The sequence below is a fragment of the Jaculus jaculus genome, chromosome 8 (genome assembly GCF_020740685.1).
Source record: "Jaculus jaculus isolate mJacJac1 chromosome 8, mJacJac1.mat.Y.cur, whole genome shotgun sequence".
NCBI classification, from domain to species: domain Eukaryota; kingdom Metazoa; phylum Chordata; class Mammalia; order Rodentia; family Dipodidae; genus Jaculus; species Jaculus jaculus.
The window spans coordinates 56310183-56332830 of record NC_059109.1 but is presented as its reverse complement, the minus strand read 5'-3'; the positions used below and the strand labels follow the sequence as shown (position 1 = coordinate 56332830).

The 22648-nt window shown below is 39.2% G+C and overlaps 1 protein-coding gene across 2 annotated transcripts in view; it reads right to left on the bottom strand.

Moving 5' to 3' along the window:
- The window catches only part of Ubr1 (ubiquitin protein ligase E3 component n-recognin 1), a 199927-nt gene that overhangs the window by 112639 nt on the left and 64640 nt on the right, over positions 1-22648 (bottom strand). For both annotated transcript variants that reach the window (XM_004660885.2, XM_045156215.1), the window contains exons 5-13: positions 19080-19210; positions 17845-17983; positions 14517-14579; positions 13248-13371; positions 12629-12736; positions 11430-11518; positions 9213-9311; positions 7143-7300; positions 427-526 (exon numbers count right to left, since the gene is read on the bottom strand). In XM_004660885.2, coding sequence (XP_004660942.1) covers positions 427-526; positions 7143-7300; positions 9213-9311; positions 11430-11518; positions 12629-12736; positions 13248-13371; positions 14517-14579; positions 17845-17983; positions 19080-19210 — 1011 coding nt within the window. The remainder of the gene's footprint in view (positions 1-426; positions 527-7142; positions 7301-9212; positions 9312-11429; positions 11519-12628; positions 12737-13247; positions 13372-14516; positions 14580-17844; positions 17984-19079; positions 19211-22648) is intronic.

The following is a 22648-nucleotide window of genomic DNA, read 5'->3' as shown; positions in this document are numbered from 1 at the left end:
ATGTTCCTGTACGGCAAGTACATAGCCATCAGGACTCATATCCGAGCATGCATAGTATCTTACCATGGTTAATAAACCAGGTCAGAATACACATGTTAAAATGCAAGCTTTCAGGGGTATAATTCAGGAACAGAACATCTGACTACCTGCTAAGATAAGATAAGCCTATAATACTCAAAAAGAATAGGAATGTAGTCTTATCATACATTTACCACATAGTGAGCACTGAATACTGACAGGAGTAGCAGTAGTAAATGAAGGTACAAACAAAATCTATGAAGCAGGCTCAGTAAGTCAGTGCTTACATCTTATTTATTGCATCTGCTTTGCTAGATAAATTTTCTCACGTAAAAACAGTTTGTGTTTTTAAAAAGACTGTTTTTTTAAATAAACTTATTTTTCTGGTATACCAAAGAATTATCCTACCTGCATGCAGGTAAGAATCTTCAGAAAAGATTGAAAGCCTTCAAGGAACTGCATTCTTAGTCTTTCTGTCCATATTGTAGGCTTGCTAATCAGGATATACCTATCATTTCAAAAAAGAAATATTTCACATCTCTATTCTGAGACAATTTAAAGATTCACAGGGTTATAGGCAATATTGACTTGCCAAATTAGGAATTCTAACTTCTTACAATAATTAAAAACTCTGGGCAGACTTAAGAGATATTGATTTTAGAACTGGGCATGGTGGCGCATGCCTTTAATCCCAGTATTCAGGAGGCAGAGGTAGGAAGATTGCTGTGAGTTCAAGGACACCCTGAGGCTACATAGTGAATTCCAGGGCAGTCTGGGCTAGAGTGAAACTCTACTACCTTGAACCCGCCCCCCCCACAAAAAAAAGGCTATTGATTTTTCTTTATTTGATATAAAATTAACAAAATGTGGGGATGCTCTATAAGAGGCCACTACTTCTCCACAAATTCTGCCTCACAGGTTAGTTTAAATAAACTGACTAATTAAATAAGCCTTAGGTCAAGCTGGCTTGTCATAGCCAGCTCTGTATAAAGACAATACAGGGGCTGGAGAGATGGCACAGTGGTTAAGGCGCTTGCCTACAAAGCCAAAGGACCCAGATCTGACTCCCCAGGACCCACATTAGCCAGATGTACAAGGTGGCACATGCATCTGAAGTTCATTGCAGTGGCTGGAGGCTCTGGTGTGCCCTTTCTCTCTCTCTCTCTCTTTCTCCTCCTCTTTCTATCAAATAAATAAATAAAAATATTATTTTAAAAAAAGACCATAAAGGCCTCCTCATACTCTTCACAGTCCTCACCCAAAAAGCCAAATGAAATGCTTTTGGGCCAGGCATATTGGGAACAATTATCCTAATACAGTTTGCAGAACTCAGAATTTACAAGAAGGGTAAGTACCAATGTCATCATGGTTTGCATATAAAGCTGTACTAGTCTGAAGAGACTAACAGACTTATTTTAGCCTACAATTTATCAAATCAGTACTTCTTTTGGCTAAAACGATAATGATTGGAACAGCCAGGCATGGTGGTGCATGCCTTTAATCCCAGCATGTGAGAGGCAAAAATAGCAGAAGCACTGAGCCTGAGGACACCCTGAAACTACACCATGAATAGTGAATTCCAGGTCAGCCTGAGCTAGAGGAACAACCTACCTCAAAAAAAAAAAATTTTTTTTCATATCAAGAACAGTGTTTATTATGAAATGATTCTCAGAATCATTAATAATATTTTGCTTTTAATGAGTCAAATACATTCTTGTAATATTATAAATCATATGCTAAGAAAATAAACATAAGATATATCTTGTCCTTGAAGTTCAAAGAGTAACAGGGAAAACACATGTACAGTAGAATCTGCAATCCAAATCTGACCAATCAAAAGCATGTACAGAAGAAGTAATTAGAATGGACTGAAGAGATGGCTTAGTGGTTAAGGCCCTTGCCTGTGAAGCCTAAGGACCCATGTTCGACTCTCAAGATCCCACGTTAGCCAGACGCACAAAGGTGAGGCAAGCGGAAGATCTCACATGCCCACTAGGTGGTGCAAGTGTCTGGAGTTCGATTGCAGGGGATGAGGCCCTGATGCGCCTGTCTGTCTGTCTCTGTCTGTCTTTCTCTGAAATAAAAAATAAATTTAAAAAGGAAGTAATTAGAACATCAAAGAAAAGGAAGCAAAGAAAACTTTTCTGAATTACAAAAATAGTGGGGATTGTGGTTACATTTCTCCTATTCTTTAAATAACCATCAATATTATAACTATACATTCAAAATGCAATCATTAGACCAGGTGTGCTGGCACATGCCTTTTATCCTAGCAGTTGGGAGGTAAAGACAGGAAGATTGCCATGAGTTTGAGGCCACCCTGAGACTACAGAGTGAAATCTAGGTCAGCCTGAGCTAGAGTGAGACACTACCTGGAAAAAACAAAAAAAGTAACCATCTAGCCAGGTGGGGTGGCACACGCCTTTAATCCCAGCACTTGGGAGGCAGAGGTAGGATTATCGCTATGAGTTTGAGGTCACCCTGAGACTACATAGTGAATTCCAGGTCAGCCTGGGCTAGAGTGAGACCCTACCTTGAAAAAAACAAAAATAAATAAAAATAAAAATCAAGGTTCAAGCCAGGTGTGGTGGCACATGCCTTTAATCCCAGTACTAGGGAGGCAGAGGTAAGAATATTGCCATGAATTCAAGGCCACCCTGAGACTACACAGTGAATTCCAGGTCAGCCTCGACTAGAGTGAGCCCCTACCTCAAAAAAACAAAACTAAACAAAAAATCAAGGTTCAGAGGCTGGAGAGGTGGCTTAGCAGTGAAGGTGCTTGCCTACAAAGCCTAAGGACCCAGGTTCAATTCCCCAGTATCCACATAAGCCAGATGCACAACATGGTACATGTATCTGGAGTTCATTTGCAGTGGCTAGAGGCCCTAATGCCCATTCTCTCATCACTCTCTGCCCCCCCCCCTCAAATAAATAAACAAAACTTTTAAAAATCAAGTTTCATGGGCTGGAGGGATGGCTTAGCGGTTAAGCGCTTGCCTGTGAAGCCTGAGGACTCTGGTTCAAGGCTCGATTCCCCAGGACCCACATTAGCCAGATGCACAAGGGGGCACAAGCGTCTGGAGTTTGTTCACAGTGGCTGGAGGCCCTGGTGCACACATTCTCTTTCTCTATTTGCCTCTTTCTCTCTCTGTCGCTCTCAAATAAATAAATAAAAATAAAACAAAAAAATTTTTTAAAAATCAAGTTTCAATTGAATCTCTTTTTTATGTTTCCTTTCACACTCACAACTGATAATCAAGTTCTCCATCACAGATAGCTTCCACAGACTGAGTGACAAAACTGACAGCATTGAACAAGGAAACTTACCAAAAAGCCAAGAATTCAATATAAAGTGGAAAACATTTCAACACTTGAAAAAGTGTACCCTTAGAATGAGAGCAAAAATTTCTTCAGGCAGGCTGAAAAGAGTATGCCACTAGTACCAAAGATTTTATTTTGTGCTGGTCAGATAAGTAAAGCAAACGGGAAATTAACTACAAATTCTAGAAGAATTTTCATTTTATTCTGGGTACAATTAAAGTACTTTAATTATTTGTGACTATTAATGATTTAAAAGTAGATTTCAATAAAGTATAGTAAATAAATATATAGAGAGGGAGAATAAGACATGGCTGCAAACTTTCTAAAATACAAGGCAGAAAATAGGATTGAATAACTATTTGCTAAACTAAGAGCACTTCTCTTTAGTGTTTCAGGCCAGGTTTCAGAGCCAGTTCTTTTTTTTTTTTTTTTTTTTTTAATGTATTCTGTGAGGTCATGATGTAGCAAAAGAAACAAGAGCTTTATAGATAAATAATAATTAGGCAAAATTATCAGTTCTGTCATAAGCTTTATGACATGGGCAAATAATTATAACCTACAAATCAAGATTACATCACCTACTTTATAAAAATGATGCAAGATTAGGAGTCTTTTGTTCTACTAACTGAGCTATCCTGGTGCAATTATGTTGCAAGATTAAAATGAGGTAAAATAAGCAAAGCTCTTTAGCATAATAGAGCTACTAATGAATCTCATAGGTTCCCGGGGAATGAATTATACTTCTCTGTCCAGCAGTGCTCAAAATATGTTAGTTTCCCCTAATAAAACTGAGTTATGGCATGGTGGTGCACACCTTTAATCCCAGCACTTGGGAGGCAGAGGTAGGAGGATCGCCATGCATTCAAGGCCACCCTGAGACTACAGAGTAAATTCCAGGTCAGCCTGGGCTAGAGTGAGCTCTACCTCGAAAAGCCAAAACAAAAACAAAGCCAAAAAAAAAAAGCCTGAGTTAGAAGACTATTAATGGGAGCTGGAGAGATGTCTCAGCAGTTAAGGTGCTTGCTCGCAAACCTGATGTCCCAGGTTCAATTCCCAATACCCATATAAAGCCAGATACACAAAGTGGCACATGCATTTGGAGTTCGTATGCAATAGCAAAAGGTCCCTATTCACTCTCTCTGTGTCTGCCTCTCCTCTCTCAAATAAATTTTTAAAAACACGTTTTACAAAAATACTATTTGTCGGATGTGGTGGCATATACCTTTAATTCCAGCACTCGGAAGCAGGGGTAGAAGGATCGCTGTGAGTTTAAGTGCAGCCTGGAACTATAAAGTGAGTTCCAGGTCAACCTGGACTAGAGTGAGACTCTACCTTAAAAATATCAAAAACAAGCCGGGCGTGGTGGTGCACGCCTTTAATCCCAGCACTTGGGAGGCAGAGGTAGGAGGATCACTGTGTGTTCAAGGCCTCCCTGAGACTATACAGTGAAATCCAGGTCAGCCAGGGCTAAAGTGAGACTCTACCGTGGAAAAACCAAAAATAAATAAATAAAACTACTGGGCCGGAGAGACGGCTTAGCAGTTAAGTGCTTGCCTGTCAAGCCTAAGGACCCCGGTTCGAGGCTCGATTCCCCAGGATCCACATTATCCAGATGCAAGAGGCGCACACATCTGGAGGTCCCTTGCAGTGGCTAGAGGACCTGGCGTGCCCATTCTCTATCCATCTATCTGCCCCTTTCTCTCTCTGTCTGTCGCTCTCAAATAAATATTTTTTAAAAAAATAAAATAAAATGAAAATGAAAAGATGCAGGTAGAGGGTGAATACTGGTGGTGGAATGATCAGGGAAGAATGGAGGAGAGGACAATATGGGAGGAGGTTTAAGCAAAACTTAAGATGTCCAGGTGTGGTAGTATATTCTTATAAGCACTTATAAAGCTGAGGCAAGAGGATTGTGAGTTTGAAACCAGCATGCTCTACAGAATGAGTTCCAGGTCAGCCTGGGCTAGAGTGAGACAATGCCCCAAAGGAAAAAAAAAAAAGACCCTAAAGATGTGATAAATAAGCCATAATTTCTTTGTCAGCTAATTAAAGTAATGTGTAAGCTTTTAAAAAAAGGCATTTCAGTAGAAGTAACCTGTAGAGGTGGACAATGCTATACCCAGAAAAATTTCAGGGCCAGCAGTGTTACACCTCCACATGAGCTATTGGTCAGGAATGACCTCAATGCCCACCAAACAGTACTGGCTACTGCCAACATTCTTGGATTCCCACCAGATCTAGATGTTAAGACCCTATTGCTGAAGACACCACATGTTTTAGATGCAGAACACTGAGATAAAGCTAGAATTGAGCTAGAAGCCTCCTCCCTGCTGACTAGTGGTCATAGTACTAAAGAGTGCTATGAAGCCTGTTGGGGGTGAAAGGCCTTAAGTGGTCTTATCCAGCAAGCTATACAACTGGCCAGCTAGGAAAGATGTACCCAGTAGTGCAACAGTGGCATGTCTGTTATGGGAATAACCAACTACTCTCAGCATGGATTTGAGGCCCATGGGAGTAAATTTATGCCTAAAAAAAAGTTATGCCTGAGACTGAAAGTTCCAGTTAGTTTTCTTTAAATCAGGGCTGTGCTCCCCAAATAGGGTAATTAAATAGTTGATCTATCATAATTCTTAGGATATTCACTACCTATTTCTAAATACATGGAAATTTATTTCAATGATCCAAAGTGTTCTACTATGTAATTCAAACTTTAGTTTAAAAGGAAGCTCTCGCCAGGCGCGGGCGTGATGGTGCACACCTTTAATCCCAACACTCGGGAGGCAGCCTGGACTAGAGTGAGACCCTATCTTGAAAAAAAAAAACAACAACAAAAAAAAGAAACTCATCCGCTTCAGAGAGAAAAACCTAATTAAAGAAACTGTAATACACATCAGTAGCTCAATATTTATATAAAATCGGAAATAAAAATTAATTTAAATCAACAGAAGAGACTATACAAGAGCAAAACCACAACGTACATAAGTGGAAGTAAATGAAATATGTGGTATTACAAGAGAGATTCATTTGGTAATGTTAAGCACATGGGACAAGTTTCTCCACAATATCTTCTTTACTAACTTTAAACTCAGTAAGATTTCACTGAAGACACTTATAGACTTATAGATGTCCATTGGTATTAGTGGGGGGTTGGTTTCAGGACCCTTCCCTCAAGATATATGCAAAATACTAAAGTATTTACACATAACTTACATATATCCTACATGATTTACTATCTAATAAAATGTAAACACTCTATAAATAGTGGTTGTTATAATAATATAATATTTGGAAATCAAAGTCTGTACATATTCAGTACAGACTCAACCATTTTTATTATTATTATTTTTTAATTTTTTTTTTTATTTGAGAGCGACAGACACAGAGAGAAAGACAGATAGAGGGGGAGAGAGAGAATGGGCGCGCCAGGGCTTCCAGCCTCTGCAAACGAACTCCAGATGCGTGCGCCCCCTTGTGCATCTGGCTAACGTGGGACGTGGGGAACCGAGCCTCGAACCGGGGTCCATAGGCTTCACAGGTGAGCGCTTAACCGCTAAGCCATCTCTCCAGCTCTCAACCATGTTTTTAATAATATTTTTAGGTTGTTCAACTGACTAAACTCATGGATGTGGAACTTATGGCTACGTAGGGCCCAGTGTACTAACATGAGGCCACCATAGTTATTTAGACTTGCCATCACTGGAAAGAAAACCCTAGATAGCCAAAAGGACCAAAAGTTTTGAGACAGAACAAATAAGCACACTGTCTTTAACAGGTGCCCTCACCATTTAACTTGAACAACTTACTTTAGGTCACATATTACTGCATATACTCTTCCCAGTTTGTCCTGGCTATAACCTTGGAAGTTGAATTTATTGTTCCTGTCCAAGTATTCAGGTAAAACTTCTAGCAGAGTCTCAGTAATGACAGAAATAACATTCTGCTCTTCAATAAGATGTCGAGCCTGTAGAATATTTCAAGAATATTGTCTTTAGCATTGATTCATCATAGTATACAGTTAATTTATTACTTCAATTGCTTGGTCTATATTTGTTTTTTGTTTTTTTTTTATTTTTTTAATTTTTATTAACATTTTCCAAGATTATAAAATATATCCCATGGTAATTCCCTCCCTCCCCACCCCCTATATTTGTTTTTGAAAAAGGGTATCACTATGTAGCCCAGACTGGTCTCAAACTCACAATCCTGCCTCAATCTCCTGAGTACCAGGACTACAGACATTAGCCATCACTCTCAAAAGTAATATGTATTAAATGTTTCTTATTAAAAACAAGCCCTAGATTTTCAAGACTAGAGAGAATTAACTTCTAAATTAATTATTATTAATTATTATTATTAATAATTAATTTCTAAAATTTTTTCTTTGAGTGCTGGGGAATGAATCCAGGATCTTATATATATATATATATATATATCTTATGCTAGGCAAGTGCTACATCACATAGCAATACTCCCAGCCCAAGGAGTTGGTTTTAAAAGTATGACTCGGGGGCTGGAGAGATTGCCTAGTGATTAAGACACTTGCCTGAAAAGCCAAAGGACCCCAGTTCAATTCCCCAGAACCCATGTAAGCCAGATGCACAAGATGGCACATGCATCTGAAGTTTGTTTGCAACTGCTGGGGGCCTTGGCATGCCCATTCTCTCCCTCCATCTCTCTCTCAAATAAATAAATAAAAATTTAAAAAAAAAGACTCTTAAAAGTATGACTCTTCTCAGTAACTAGAAAACACCTGACTGAATAGTCCAAGCCCAATATGCAAGATATCAAGATAAGCATCTATAACTAATGATAATCCACCATGAGCAATTCAGAACAAAATCTTTCACAAGTTCTATGATGCTCCTATCTATTTTGGCATTTCTGCTATACCTATCACATTTCTCATTCATCTGTCTAGCTCTTTGAAAAGAGAAGGTGGGACTAGTTAATCAAATGTTCCAGAACAAACAGGAAAAGCAACAATACATAAAGGTAGCAGAACTCCCCCTTCTCCCAGGCCCATGCAGCCAATCTCATGCAAGCCTTTGATAGTTTCCTTCCTCCTCCTCAGTTTTAACCTCGATACATCTGTCTATCCCAAACAATAATTAAAGAACACAGAAGAGTAAAATGAAAAAAATAAGTTTAAGTATTAAAAACGAAATGCTGGGCTGGAGAGATGGCTTAGCAGTTAAGCGCTTGCCTGTGAAACCTAAGGACCCCAGTTCGAGGCTTGACTCCCCAGAACCCACGTTAGCCAGATGCAAAGGGGGCACACACATCTGGAGTTCGTTTGCAGTGGCTGGTGGCCCTGGCGCACCCATTCTCTCTCCCTCCCTCTCTCTCTCTCTCTCTCTCTCTCTCTCTCTTTCTCTGCCTCTTTTCTCTCTGTCACTCATAAACAAACAAACAAACAAACCAAAATGCTCCTAAATGACTCGAGAGTGAAAACCCACTTTGGATGTCATCTAAAGAGATCAGAATTTATTTTTTTTATTTTTTTATTTTTTTTTCTTGAGGTAGGGTCTCACTCTAGCTCAGGCTGACCTAGAATTCATTTTGTAGTCTCAGGATGGCCTTGAACTCACAGCAATTCTCCTACCTCTGCCTCACGAGTGCTGAGATTAAGTGCGCCTACATGCACAGCCAAAGATCAGAATTTTTGTAGAAGGGTAGTATCCAGTCACTTTGTCCTTGGGTACCCACTAAAAAGTTATATATATATATGTATATCTCTTAAGTATTATTAAATTCTCCAAACTGGATTAACTCAACTCATCTATTCTGATATTGCTTCATTCATCATAATTAAAGATCTTGAAAAGCAAAACAAGTTTTACTCATAAAGACTGCAAAGGATAATTCATACATACCAGAGTAGGAACGGTAAACATCTGAACTGATAATGCTGTTATAGAGATACTCCTATCATGATCATCGCTGATATATTCTTTCTGCAGTTGTTTGTAATACTGAAAGATATAAAATAACTACTAAAGTTAAAAATTCAAAATAACTACTAAAAATCTTCAAGACTCTCAATTTTAAAAACTGCTACAAGTATGATTCTATTCATAACATGACAAATTAATATAATTTCTGCTTATTAGGCAAGATATCATGGTCAATAAAAATATCTTTTTTATATATTTTTTATTTGAGAGAGAGAAAAAGGGAAAGGGGGGGAGAAAATGGGAATACCAGGGCCTCCAGCCACTGCAAACGAACTCCAGATACATGTGCCTTCTTGTGCATCTGGTTTACAAGGGTCTTGGAGAATCAAACTGGGATCCTTTGGCTTTGCAGGCAAAGGCCTTAACTGCTAAGCCATCTCACCAGCCAACAAAAATATCTTTTAGAGGGCTGGAGAGATGGCTTAGCGGTTAAGCGCTTGCCTGTGAAGCCTAAGGACCCTGGTTCGAGGCTCGATTCCCCAGGACCCACGTTAGCCAGATGCACAAGGGGGTGCACGCGTCTGGAGTTCATTTGCAGTGGCTGGAGGCCTTGGCACACCCATTCTCTCTCTCTCTCTCTCTATCTATCTGCCTCTTTCTCTCTGTCTATCACTCTCAAATAAATAAATAAATAAATAACAAAAAATAAATAAATAAATAAAATCTTTTAGAGAACAGCAAACAAACAAAAAAAATTACAAATTTACCCAAATAGCAAAGTTATAATGACTATTGATAAAAAAAAAAAAAAATGGCAAAAATCATTTATCCTTTCTCCAAAACAGAAAATAAAAGATCTTGGGACATTTTTAGTAGTTTTTATTGTAACAGGAGAGAATATCTTAAGTATCTAATAACTGATATGACCCAGAAAGCCAATACTTTCAATCCATCTTTATACAGAATGGATGCCAGCTGCAAATCACTTCATCCACGTTGGTGCATACCAGCTGCAAATTAACCCTGATTTATTAAAACAAAATTAATAATATCTCTTCTATGTACCAAGCATCTATTATATGTGAACACACATTTGGTAAAGAATTTTAATTTTGTCCTCTAGAATTCATATACTTCAAGGGAAAACCATGCTATACAATACATATGTGTGAGTGTGTGTATACACACACACACACACACATACACACACACACACGCATATAATGTTCATTTATATAAAATTAGCTTTTGTGTAAAAGAAAAAAAATTCATCTCAAATCACAAATATTGGGCCTATCTATGTTTAATATTATTATCTCTAAAGTTTTAGAAAATAACACTTGCATCTTCAGCTGTTAACCTCCAAAGGATAACAATACACACAGTTGGTTTTGACAATCTGCTTATAAAATGTACAGAATACAGGTATCTTACTTCATATTGTCATTCACCTGTAATGGTAATTATTTCATAGTTAGGGTCCTATCTCTGCCCTGCCTCATCTTATAGAATTTTCCATAAATCAAAATCTGAAGTAATCAATATTTATTATATATCTGTGTCTGAGGCAAAATAGAAAATTAAAAAATTCTCAATTCTGTGTAATCTTACAATCTTATTTGGGAGACAGACAGACAGACATAACAAGAAGCATATACTCCAGAACAGTACAGCAACATAAAGTAGCTCTAATTGTATCTTTGTGTTCTGTCTGCAGTTCAGTTTTACTACTGGTCACCTAATTACTGCCTTGGCAAACAAGTCATCTTCTACCTATCTCTTTTTTCAAAATTGCTATTTCCATACTTTCAGATGTCACTTATTAAAACTATTTATGTAACAAATATACAGTAATAATTTTTTAAATTATTTTATTTGTGAGCAGAAAGACACAGACAGAAAGAGGGAGAATGGATGTACAATGGCCTCTTGCCACTGCAAATAAAAGTCCAGATGCAGGCACCATTTTGCATGTTTGACTTTGTGTAAGTACTAGGGAATTGAACCCAGGCCAACAGACTTTGCAAGCAAGTACCTTTAACCAGTGAGGAATCTCCTCAGCCCCAGGAATGAATTTTTAATAAAAAAGAGTCATAAAATTACATACTTTATTAGCTTCACAATTACCCCTTTGTTTTCATTATTTCATTTATAAAAACCATGTTCTGTTTATTGATATTTGTAAACAGCAATTACCTTCACAAATTCCATAGCAAAGAGTTTTTTATATTCCATCTCCATAAAAAAACTGCTGAAGATCAATTCGTGAAGGATCTTACGGGCACCTATAGATCATTGGGGAGCAGGGTGTAAGAGTATCACCAAGGCAAAAACAAATTATTTGAGCCACTAGAAGTAGTAGAATATATATATTTTTAAATTAACATGCTAGCCAGCCAAAACAGCTCACTTGAAAAGTATTAAACTAAAAATTAACATGCCAATTGATTTCAAGGACAACTATGTATACCATTTCCTACAGTAATACTTAATAACTAGAATTAAAAATATATATAAATGCTGCCAGGCATGGTGGTGTATACCTTTAATTCCAGCACTTGGGAGGCAGAGGTAGGAGGATTGCCATGAGTTCGAGGTCACCCTGAGACTACATAGTGAATTCCAGGTCAGCCTAGGCTAGAGTAAGACCCTACCTTGAAAAAACAACAACAAAAAAGTACACATACACACACACAAATGTTGTCATTTCTTTCATTTTCTATGCCTCTCCCAAAATTTCATCTCATATTTTATCTTCTCCAAACCTTTTTATTTCTTTTCACTCTGTTTCTCATGGAATTGCTTACTCTGTACTTTTTCTTTTCCTACCTCTGCCTCTGGAGTGCTGGGATTAAAGGCATGTGCCACCACGCCCAGCCCATCATCTGTTACTTTCTATTCCTCATTTAGATTTTTGAAATGAAAGCATAGTTTTAATAAATGTATTGCTACATGAATCTATATAAACACTCAGCTAGCCCTGTCTAAATGCAAAGGTACTCCAGTTAGAAAGCAGTGTCCCTGGTTTCCAAAACAGAGGAATAAAATTGGTTAGCTTTACCTTCACATAAAATATCAATCACGACCATAAATTTTAAATTTATTTCTTTCAATCAGAAATTGAGAGAGTGAGAATAGGTGTACCAGGGCCTCTAGCCACTGCAAATGAATTCCAGGCACATGCGCCACTATGTGCATCTGGCTTATGTAGGACCTGGAGAATCGAACCTGGGTCTTTAGGCTTCACAGGCATGCGCCTTAACTGCTAAGCCATCTCTCCAGTCCAAGACCATAAATTTGATGGCTAGATTAATACAACAAAGATTTCAGCTCTACTATAAAGTTGGAATCTCCCTCTGATTTCTGGTCAGTAGCATAAGCAAAGATCTACTTACCTTTATAAAGCTTTGCATCCCAAAGCATAAGTCTGCTTATGAGACAAGGATTCTCAGAGCCAGGTTCTTCTATAAGGCATGCTTGGCAGAAAATCTGCCTAAAGTCACCTACAAAAAAGTCAGATCATTTTTATTCATATATTTCTCCTAAAAGTGTGTTTATTTTTTAAAATATTATTTATTTATTTATTTGAGAGAGAGAGAGAGAGAGAGAATGAATAGGCATGCCAGGGCCTCTAGCCACAGCAAATAAACCAAATACTTGTGCTACCTTGTGCACCTGGCTTACATGAGTACTAGGGAATTGAACCTGGATCCGACTTAGGCTTCACAGGCAAGTACCTTAACTGCTAAACCATTTCTCCAGCCCAATAAGCATGTTTCTTATAATAACCTGTAAAAAGATTAAAATATCCTGCTATGCTTGATGCCAATAACAACTGTATCAACTCAAAGATAGGACATTATCTGCCATTACACACTTAGAAGAATATCTTGTGATATCATCTATTTGAAATGCAATCCTGACCCAGAAATAAAAGAAATTTCTATGATACTTTAAAAAGCTATTAAAACCACAATAGTTTATCAGAAACAAGATAAATAGTTGCATGCTTACTTGAATAACTCATAATTTTGTTCATCCAGGAGCCAAGACGCAAAGCGAATTTCTGATGAGCCATAACCTCAGAGTACAACACTTCAACGTGAAGTGGGTGCTGAGAGACATTCTCGGAATGACTCTACAAATAAACAATTTAAAAAAAAAGTATGTTACTATTGCTTTTAACTAAGTAACCTATTATTCATAAAAGGGAACCACATAACAGTTCCACATCCCTGAATATCCCAATCTCTCTACTTATGATCTCAAACTACTTCAACAATATGATTACACTTCTTGTTCCACTTAATTTTTTTTTTCCCCAAGGTAGGGTCTCACTCTAACCCAGGCTGTCCTGGAACTCACTCTACAGTCCAAGCCTGGCCCTTAACTCACAGCAATCCTCCTACTTCTGCCTCCTACCTCTGCCTCCACAAGATGTATCTCCTCCACCACATCTGCTGGGGTCCAGGAAAAATTGCAGAGGAAGCAGTGACATGAATACTGCTCTTACTACTAGCCTGACAACCAGCTCCAGGGCAATGATGACAGACACAGTGATCAATCACAACCCATCAAAGAAGAAATCCAGAGGCTACAGAGAACTCAACACTAAATCAGACTGCCAACAGGCCTGCCATGGCTCAGGGAACATTGCAGAAGAGACAGCAGAAAGATTATATGATCCATAGGGTGAGTAGGAAAACTCTGAAGTATAGTCTCTCACTACTCCACAGAGACTGACTGAAGCAGTCATGACCCCACAGTGAATACCCTAACCTCCCTGAGGAGGGCCCCAGGGAAGCAGGAGCAAGGGGGAGGAGATGAAAGAGTATATATAACCTCTTCTAATATATATTAATTTTTTTTTTTAACTGCCAGGTGTGGTAGCACATGAATTTAATCCCAGCACTTGGAGGCAGAGGTAGAAGATCGCTGAGTTTGAGGCCACCCTAAGACTACATAGTTAATTCCAGGTCAACCTGGGCCACAGTGAGACCCTACATTGGAAGGGGGGGGGGGGGACAACCTTAAAAAGGCATAATCCACCATACCTGGTTTGTTTGTTTTTTTTAATTTTTTTCGATGTAGGGTCTCACTATAGCCCACGCTGACCTGGAACTCATTCTGTAGTCCCAAGCTGGCTTCAAACTCACAGTGATCCTCCTACCTCTGCCTCTTGAGTGCTGGAATAAAAGGTGTGCACCACCATACCCAGCCTCCACTTGCGCTCTTAACAATCTACATTTCATCTAAAATTCTCTGTCCTTAATGCACAGTTACCTTTATATCTTCCTTTGCTTCCTGGCAAGCGGCATAAGCCCCTGCTTTAACAGCCCGTCGACCCTGTTCATAGAGAAAGAAATATTAGGAAAGATGCATTCTAGTCAAAATGTTGTTCTTGCACCAGAAGTACCACAGGTGTCTTGAAACTTTTTGGAAAGGGAGAGCTGCACACCCCATATCAAAACTATTGAATCAAAATCTACATGTTTACTTTTAAATTTTAATTAACTTTTTAGTTGTTGATAATTACATATATGTGAATAATATACTTTTATCACATTCATAACCATTACCCTTTTATCCCACTCCCACTGAACTTCTTTCCAATTAGCCTGTCTCCTACTTTCTTATCTTTGGTTCCATAAACCAATGAATTTATTTAAGGTTGCTTAGATGAGCATGTGAGTGGTGGAGATCTACATTTTTGCTTATTTTGTATGTGTATGTGGGGGGGAGGGCAGAGTTTGATATTGGGGAACTTCCTTAGTTGCTCTCCACATTTTTTTTTTTCAGGAGAGAGCAAGTGAGAGAGAGGGAGAATTGGTGCACCAGGGCCTCTAGCCAGTGCAAGCGAACTCCAGATTCATGCACCACCTTGTGCGCACGTGTCACCTTGTGTGTGTGGCTTACATGAATTCTCGGTCCTTAGGCTTTGCCGGCAAGTGCCTTAACCACTAAAGCCATCTCTCCAGCCCCACATTATTTTTTGAGACAAGATTTCTTGCTGCACCTATAGCTCATCCACTCAGCAACACTGGCTAGCCAGTAAGGCCCAAGGAGGCACTGGGATTACAGGTACTTGTCAAAATTCCCAGCAAAATATATATATGTATATATATATAAAAGTTTGAAGGGAATTTTCCAGAATTTTTATGTACTGGGAATAAATGCCAATAACACAGGTTTATAAAACAGAGATAATAGTACCTATCTTAAGAAGGTTGTTTTCAAGATTAAATATTACATGTTAATTATAGTATATGTGCTTAAAAATATTATCTAAATATCACAATCTTTTCTTTACATCTCACCAATACTTTTTTAATGAATTGTAACTAAATAGGACATTCATAAACACAGATAAATGATGCTAGCCATTCACTCTAAGTCTATATTGAACTGTTTGAGAATTTCAAGTTTGAGGACAGCCTGGACTATATAGTGAGATTCAGTCTCAAAAAGAAACAGGGCCGGGCATGGTGGCACATGCCTTTAATCCCAGCACTTCGGAGGCGGAGATAGAAGGATCATCATGAGTTCAAGGCCACCCTGAGACTACAGAGTGAATTCCAGGTCAGCCTGAGCTAGAGTGGGACCCTATCTCAAAAAAAAACAAAAAACAAAAAACAGGGATGTAGAGATGGCTTAGTGGTTAAGGCACTTGCCTGGGAAGCCTAATGACTGGGGTTCAATTTCCCCAGTACCCATGTAAAGCCAGATGCACAAAGTGGCACATGCAATTAGAGTTTGCCGTAGCTGGAGGCTGGCATACCCATTCTCTCCCTTCATCTGCCTCATTTTCTCTCTGTCTCTCTCACACACACACACATAAATAAATAAATAAATAAATAAATAAATAAATAAATAAATAAAAATTAAAACAGGGCTAGAGAGATGGCTTAGCAGTTAAGTGCTTGCCTGTGAAGACTAAGGACCTCGGGTCGAGGCTCAATTCCCCAGGAACCATGTAAGCTAGATGCACAAGGTGGCGCATGTGTCTGAAGTTTGTTTGCAGTGGCTGGAGGCCCTGGTACACCCATTCTCTATCTATCTGTCTCTGTCACTCTCACATAAATAAATAAAAATAAAAACAAACAAAAAATTTAAACAATAAAAAAACATGGCTGGAGAGATGGCTTAGTGTTTAAGATGTTTGCTTGCGAAGCCTAAGAACCCAGGTTCAATACCCCAGCAACCACATAAAGCCAAATGTACAAGGTGGCACACGCATCTAGAGTTTACAGTGGCTAGAGTTCTTGGAACACCCACTCTTTCAATCACTGTCTGTATCTTCTTTCTCTCTCCCTCAAATAAATAAGTCAAAATATTTAAAAATAAACAAATAAAAACAATTCATGTGCCAGGCACTGTGGCACAGCCTTCAGCAAAGGTAGGAGGATTTTACTGGGACTACAGAGTGAGTCCCAGGTCAGCCTGGGCCACAGTGAAACCCTACCTCAAAAGAAAAAAGGGTAGGGGCTGGAGGGATGGCTTAGCGGTTAAGGCACTTGCCTGCAAAACCAAAGGACCCAGGTTCGATTCCCCAGGACCCACGTTAGCCAGATGCACAAGGGGGAGGCATGCGTCTGGAGTTTGTTTGCAGTGGCTGGAGGCCCTGGCGCAATTATTCTCTCACTCTCTATCCCTACTTCTCTGTCAAATAAATAAATTAATTAATTAATTAAAAAGAGAGAGAGAAAAGCTGGGCATGGTAGCGCATGCCTTTAATCCCAGCACTCGAGAGGTAAAAGGATCACTATGAGTTTGAGGCCACTCTGAGATGACATAGTGAATTCCAGGTCAGCCTCGGCTACAGTAAGACCCTACCTTGAAAAAAACAAAAAACAAACAAACAAAAAAAAAAAACCCAACCAAACAAACAAAAACAGAGAGAGCCAGGCATCGTGGCACACATCTTTAATTCCAGCAGTTGGGAGGCAGAAGTAGGAGAATCGCTGTGTGTTCAAGGCCACCCTGAGACTACATGGTGAATTTCAGGTCAGCCTGAGCTAGAGTGAGATGCTACCTCAAAAAAATTAGAAATAAAAAAAGAGAGATGGGTGTGGTGGTTCATGCCTAGGTGGATCCTGTGAGTTCAAGGCCACCCTGAGACTACATAGGGAATTCCAAGTCAGCCTGGACTAGAGTGAGACTCTATCTCGGAAAAGAGGAAAGAAGGAAGAGAAGGAGGGAGGGAGATAGGAAGGAAGGAAGAAAAGAGGGCTGGAGGGATGGCTTAGCGGTTAAGGTCCTTGCCTACAAAGCCAAAGGACCCAGATTCAATTCCCTAGGACCCATGTACGCTAGATACAAAAGGTGACACATACATCTGGAGTTCGTTTGCAGTGGCTACAGACCCTGGTATGCCTATATTCATTCATTCATTCATTCATTCATTCATTTTCTCTCTCTATCTATCAAATAAACAAGTAATTTTTTAAAAAGACACATAAGAAAAAAATGTATGCTAAAATAGTTATAGTTATCTAACACTTAGCTAAGAGGTAAGCAATACATAGTGGGTTGTACTTAACACAGTATTAAGGGACTTAACTGCAAGAAACAGACATAAAGCTACAACATAATTCAAAATGCGTGCACAAACCTCTTTGTCTATGGCAGTGGTGTGCAACTGGGCTTCTAAAAGTTCACAGTCAAGAGCTCTTTGTAGACTGTAGATCACATGGTCATAAGAATGGTGTTCATCATTGAAAAGGACACAATAGTATCTTTCATTTTTCTCTCTATTTAAAAAAAAAAGAAACATATTTAGATACTAAAACAAATGAAAAGGTCAAAAATAAATGAAAATAATATATGACAACTGCTCAACAACAGCACCAGGAAGTTTCCTTCATGTGGGAAATTAACATTGAAATAATGATCCAACAAAGGATCACTTTTAAATAGCACAGTGGTATGGAACTAAAAAAATCCTAGCCAGGTGTGGTGGTAACACCTGTTGTTTCCAGGTACCTGAAGCAAAAGGATGACTTGAGCCCATAAGTTTGAGATCAGCCTGGGAAACATACTGAGACCCCAGACTCAAAAACACAATAAAAAGCTCTAATAAAATAATTACTTTTTCCCATACTATTTTCTCAATTTTTCTTTCAGAAAGTTTCATTTTGCTTTCAGAAATCTCATTTTAATAGCAGTTTGTCTTAAATACCACTCATTCTTCTCTTTTGCCTGACTCCCAATCTGACTAAGGGATATTTTCAGGCTCAGAACTTTCAAGCAATAATTAACTTTTACTATTGTATTTGTCTTCTATGAAGTATTGTAGTGTACTTCACTTTGGGGGAGACTGGCCAGCAAACTCACTTTGGCTGTTGGATTTGAAATAGATGACTTACCTTCTTTTTCTGGTTGATTTTTCCATTTCTAAGAAGAGAATAGTGCCTGTATTCAAGAGTCATGTGAGACCTCTTAACCTTTTTATAATATGTCTTTCCAGTATTGCTTCACCAAACTCAAAGAGGCAAAGGCAGAAGGATCACTGTGAATTCAAGGCCACCCTTGAATTGAGACTACATAGTGAATTCCAGGTCAGCCTGACCTAGAGTGAGACCCTACCTCTAAAAATTAATTTCTGGGCATGGTGACACACGACTTTAATCCCAGCCCTTGGGAGGCAGAGGAAGGAGGACTGACATGAGTTCAAGGCCACCCTGAGACTATATAGTGAATTCCAGGTCAGCCTGAGCTAGAGTGAGACCTTACCTTGGGGGGGGGGGAAAAAAGCCAAAAAAAGTAATTAATAAAAAGAAAACTATGCAGTAGTATTTGGCATTACAAACAACCATTACCACAGACTACTCTAGATAGTTTTCCCACCTTATCTGCAGCTCAGGAGGCAGTTCTTTTTCTTCTTCCCATATAGTCATTTCTACAATGTATTTGATCACAGCAGGGAATATTTTTCTGGCTTGAGCAATCACCACTTCATTCAATGAACAATGTAAAGTCTGTGAGAAAAAAGATTTTGAAATTGTATGCAAATAAATAAGTAAGGAAGATAGTGTTATACATTTAAAATAATCAAACTAGAGAGATGGCTCAGTGGTTAAAGGCTCTTATAAAGCCTGATGGCCCAGGTTCGATTTCCCAGAATGCATGTAAAGCCAGATGCACAAAGTGATGTGTGCGTTTGGTATTCATTTGCAGTGGTTAAAATAATCACTTTAATGCCAAGTGTGGTGGTGCACACCTTTAATCCCAGCACTAGGGAGGCAAAGGTAGGAGAATCACCATGAGTTCTAGGACAACCTGAGACTATAGTGAATTCCAGGTCAGGCTGAACTAGAACAAGACCCTACCTTTAAAAAAAAGGGGGGGGGGAGTTCTGGAGAGATGGCTTAGCGGTTAAGGCACTTGTCTGCAAAGCCAAAGGACCCAGGTTTGATTCCCCAGGACCCACATAAAGCCAGATGCACAAAGTGGCATATGCATCTAAAATTTGTTTGCAGTTGCTGGAGGCCCTGGTGTGCCCATTCTTTCTGTCTCTTATCTCTCTCCTGCTTGCACATTAAAAAAAAATTTTTAATCAAAAAAAAATTTTTTTAATCACTTCAGGCTGGAGAGATGGCTTAGCAGTTAAGGTGCTTGCCTGCAAAGCCTAAGGGCCCATGTTTGACTCTCCAGGTCCTACATGAGCCAGACACCCAAAGTGACACAAAAGCACAAGGTTGCACATGCACACAAGGTGGTACATGCATCTGGAATTTGATTGCAGCAGCTGGAGGCCCCGGCATGCCAACTCACACTCTCACTCTCTCTCTCTCTCTCTCTCTCTAGCTCTCGTCTCTAATATTAAAAAAAAAAAATTAAAAAGGTCAGTATTGGGCTTGCCTCAAAAAAAAAAAAAATCACTTCAATGAGTTCACTACAATATTCTATAGAAATTAATTCAAGTTGAGCTCAAAACCTCTTGTGGCCAAGTTGCTGTTACAGATGAAAGAATAAACAGGCAGAACCATGAAAATAAGTTAAAGAAATCAAATGCAAAGTTGTGGAGATGGCTCAGTGGGTAGAATACTTGTAAGTGTAAGGATCTGGATCCCCAGGACCCACATGTATCTCTCCTCTCGGCACCCTTTTATGGTGAGACTGGAGAATGCTGGGAAGCCCATGGGCCAGCTAGCCTGCTGAACGCAGTGGTCAACAAGAGAGTCTGCCTTAAAGAAAGTAGAATGTAAGAACCAACACCTAACATTGTCCTCTGCCCTCCAAACACATACTGTGACACACACATGAACAAAAAAAGAAACCAAATACAACTGTAAAAGAACACATATAATTTGTTTTCCATAAAATATCCAGAATAAATAAAATTTCTTTAAAAAAAAACAATAAGTTAGTGGTAGTTAAGGATGGAAAGTTAAGGGGAAATAAACTTCGAAATTGTACTCTTTCTTTGGGAGAAGGTAAAAATAGGCTACAGGAGACTGGAGAGATGGCTTAGCAGTTAAGACACTTGCCTGCAAAACCAAAGGACTCAGGTTCAATTCCCTAGGACCCACGTAAGCCCACAAGGTTTGCACACAAGGTGGTACATGTGTCTCAAGTTTGCTTGCAGTGGTTGGAAGCCCAAGCACGCCCATCCTCTCTCTATCTGCCTGCCCCCCCCTTTCTCTCTCAAATAATAAATAAATAAAACATTTTTAAAAAAATAGGCTACAGAGGGATGGAGGGCTGAGTTAGTGGTTAAGGCACTTGCCTACAAAGCCAAAGGACCCAAGTTTGATTCCCCAGGACCCAAGTAGGCCAGATGTACAAGGTGGCACATGCATCTGGAGTTCATTTGCAGTGGCTGAATACCATGGCACACCATTCTCTCCCACTCTCTCTGTCTTATGTGAATAAAGTAAATTAAAAAAAGGGCGGGGGGGGGGGACGATGACTGCAGAGCAAGATCCTGTAGAGAGAAGAGGGAGGGAAGAAGAAAAAAAAAGAAAGAAAGGAAGCCAGGTGTGGTGACACACACTTTTAATTCCAGCACTTGGAAAGCAGAGGTAGGAGGATCACGGTAAAGTCAAGGCCACCCTGAGACAACATACAGAATTATTCTAGGTCAGCCTGGGCTAAAGAAAGATCCTACCTCAAAAAAAAAAAAAAAAGAAAAGAAAAGAAAAGAAAAAGAGAGAAAGAAAGAAAGACAGACAGACAAGAAAAGAAAAGAAAAGAAAAGAAAAGAGAGGGAGGGAGGAAGGAAAGAAAAAAGAAAAGTTAATTATGGAATGGTTGCAAAATTCTGTGAGTATACTGAAAACAACCCAGGATTTATTGATAAGCTTTTAAAAAGGAGATTGCTTTTTATGATATGTGTGTGTAGATGTGTGTATCCCATTCACAAACATGCAGAACTAAAGAAGGACAGTAGATCATGCCTAATAAAATTCAAAAGCAAGCCTTGAAAGTATACAGCATAGGGCTAGAGAGATGGCTCAGTAGTTAAAAGGCACTTGTGTGCTGGAGAGATGGCTTAGTGGTTAAGGCACCTGCCTGCATAGCCAAAGAACCTGGGTTCAATTCCCCAGGACCCACATTAGCCATATACACAAGGTGGCACATATATCTGGAGTTCGTTTGCAGTGGCTGGAGGCCCTGGCACACCTATTCTTTCTCTCTTTCTCTCTCTCTTCCTCTGCCTCATTCTCTCTCTCAAATAAATAAATGAAAATATTTTTTTAAAAGACAAAGGCAGCTGGGCGTGGTGGCGCACGCCTTTAATCCCAGCACTCGGGAGGCAGAGGTAGGAGGATTGCCGAGAGTTCAAGGCCACCCTGAGACTACAGAGTTAATTCCAGGTCAGCCTGGACCAGAGTGAGACCCTACCTCAAAAAACAAAAAAAAAAAAAAGACAAAGGCAAAGCCTGATGACCTGGGTCTGATTCCTCAGTACCTATGTAAACCCAAATAGCAAGAGGCCTTGGTGCACCCATGCTCTCTGTTTCTTTGTCTCTGTCTCAATCTCTCATAAATAAATGATACATAAGGCTGGAGAGATGGCTTAGCGGTTAAGGCATTTAAGCCAAAGGATCTGGGTTCGATTCTCCAAGACCGATGTAAGCCAGATGCACAAAGGGGCACATGCATCTGGAGTTTGTTTGCCCTGGCATGCCCGTTCTCATTCTCTCTCTCTCTCAAATAAATAAAAATATTTCAAAACAAATATTTTAAGAACAGAGTTTAGGGCTGGAGAGATGGTTCAGTGGTTAAAGTACTTGCCTACAAAGCCTAATGATCCACATTTAATTTTCTAGAACCCATATAAAGTCAGATAAACAAAGTGGTGCATGCATCTAGAATTCATTTGCAGTGACACACCCGTTCTTTCTCTCCCTTTCTCTCAAATAAATAAAACATTAAAAATAGTTTAAAATATTTAATTGACTTATATAAAA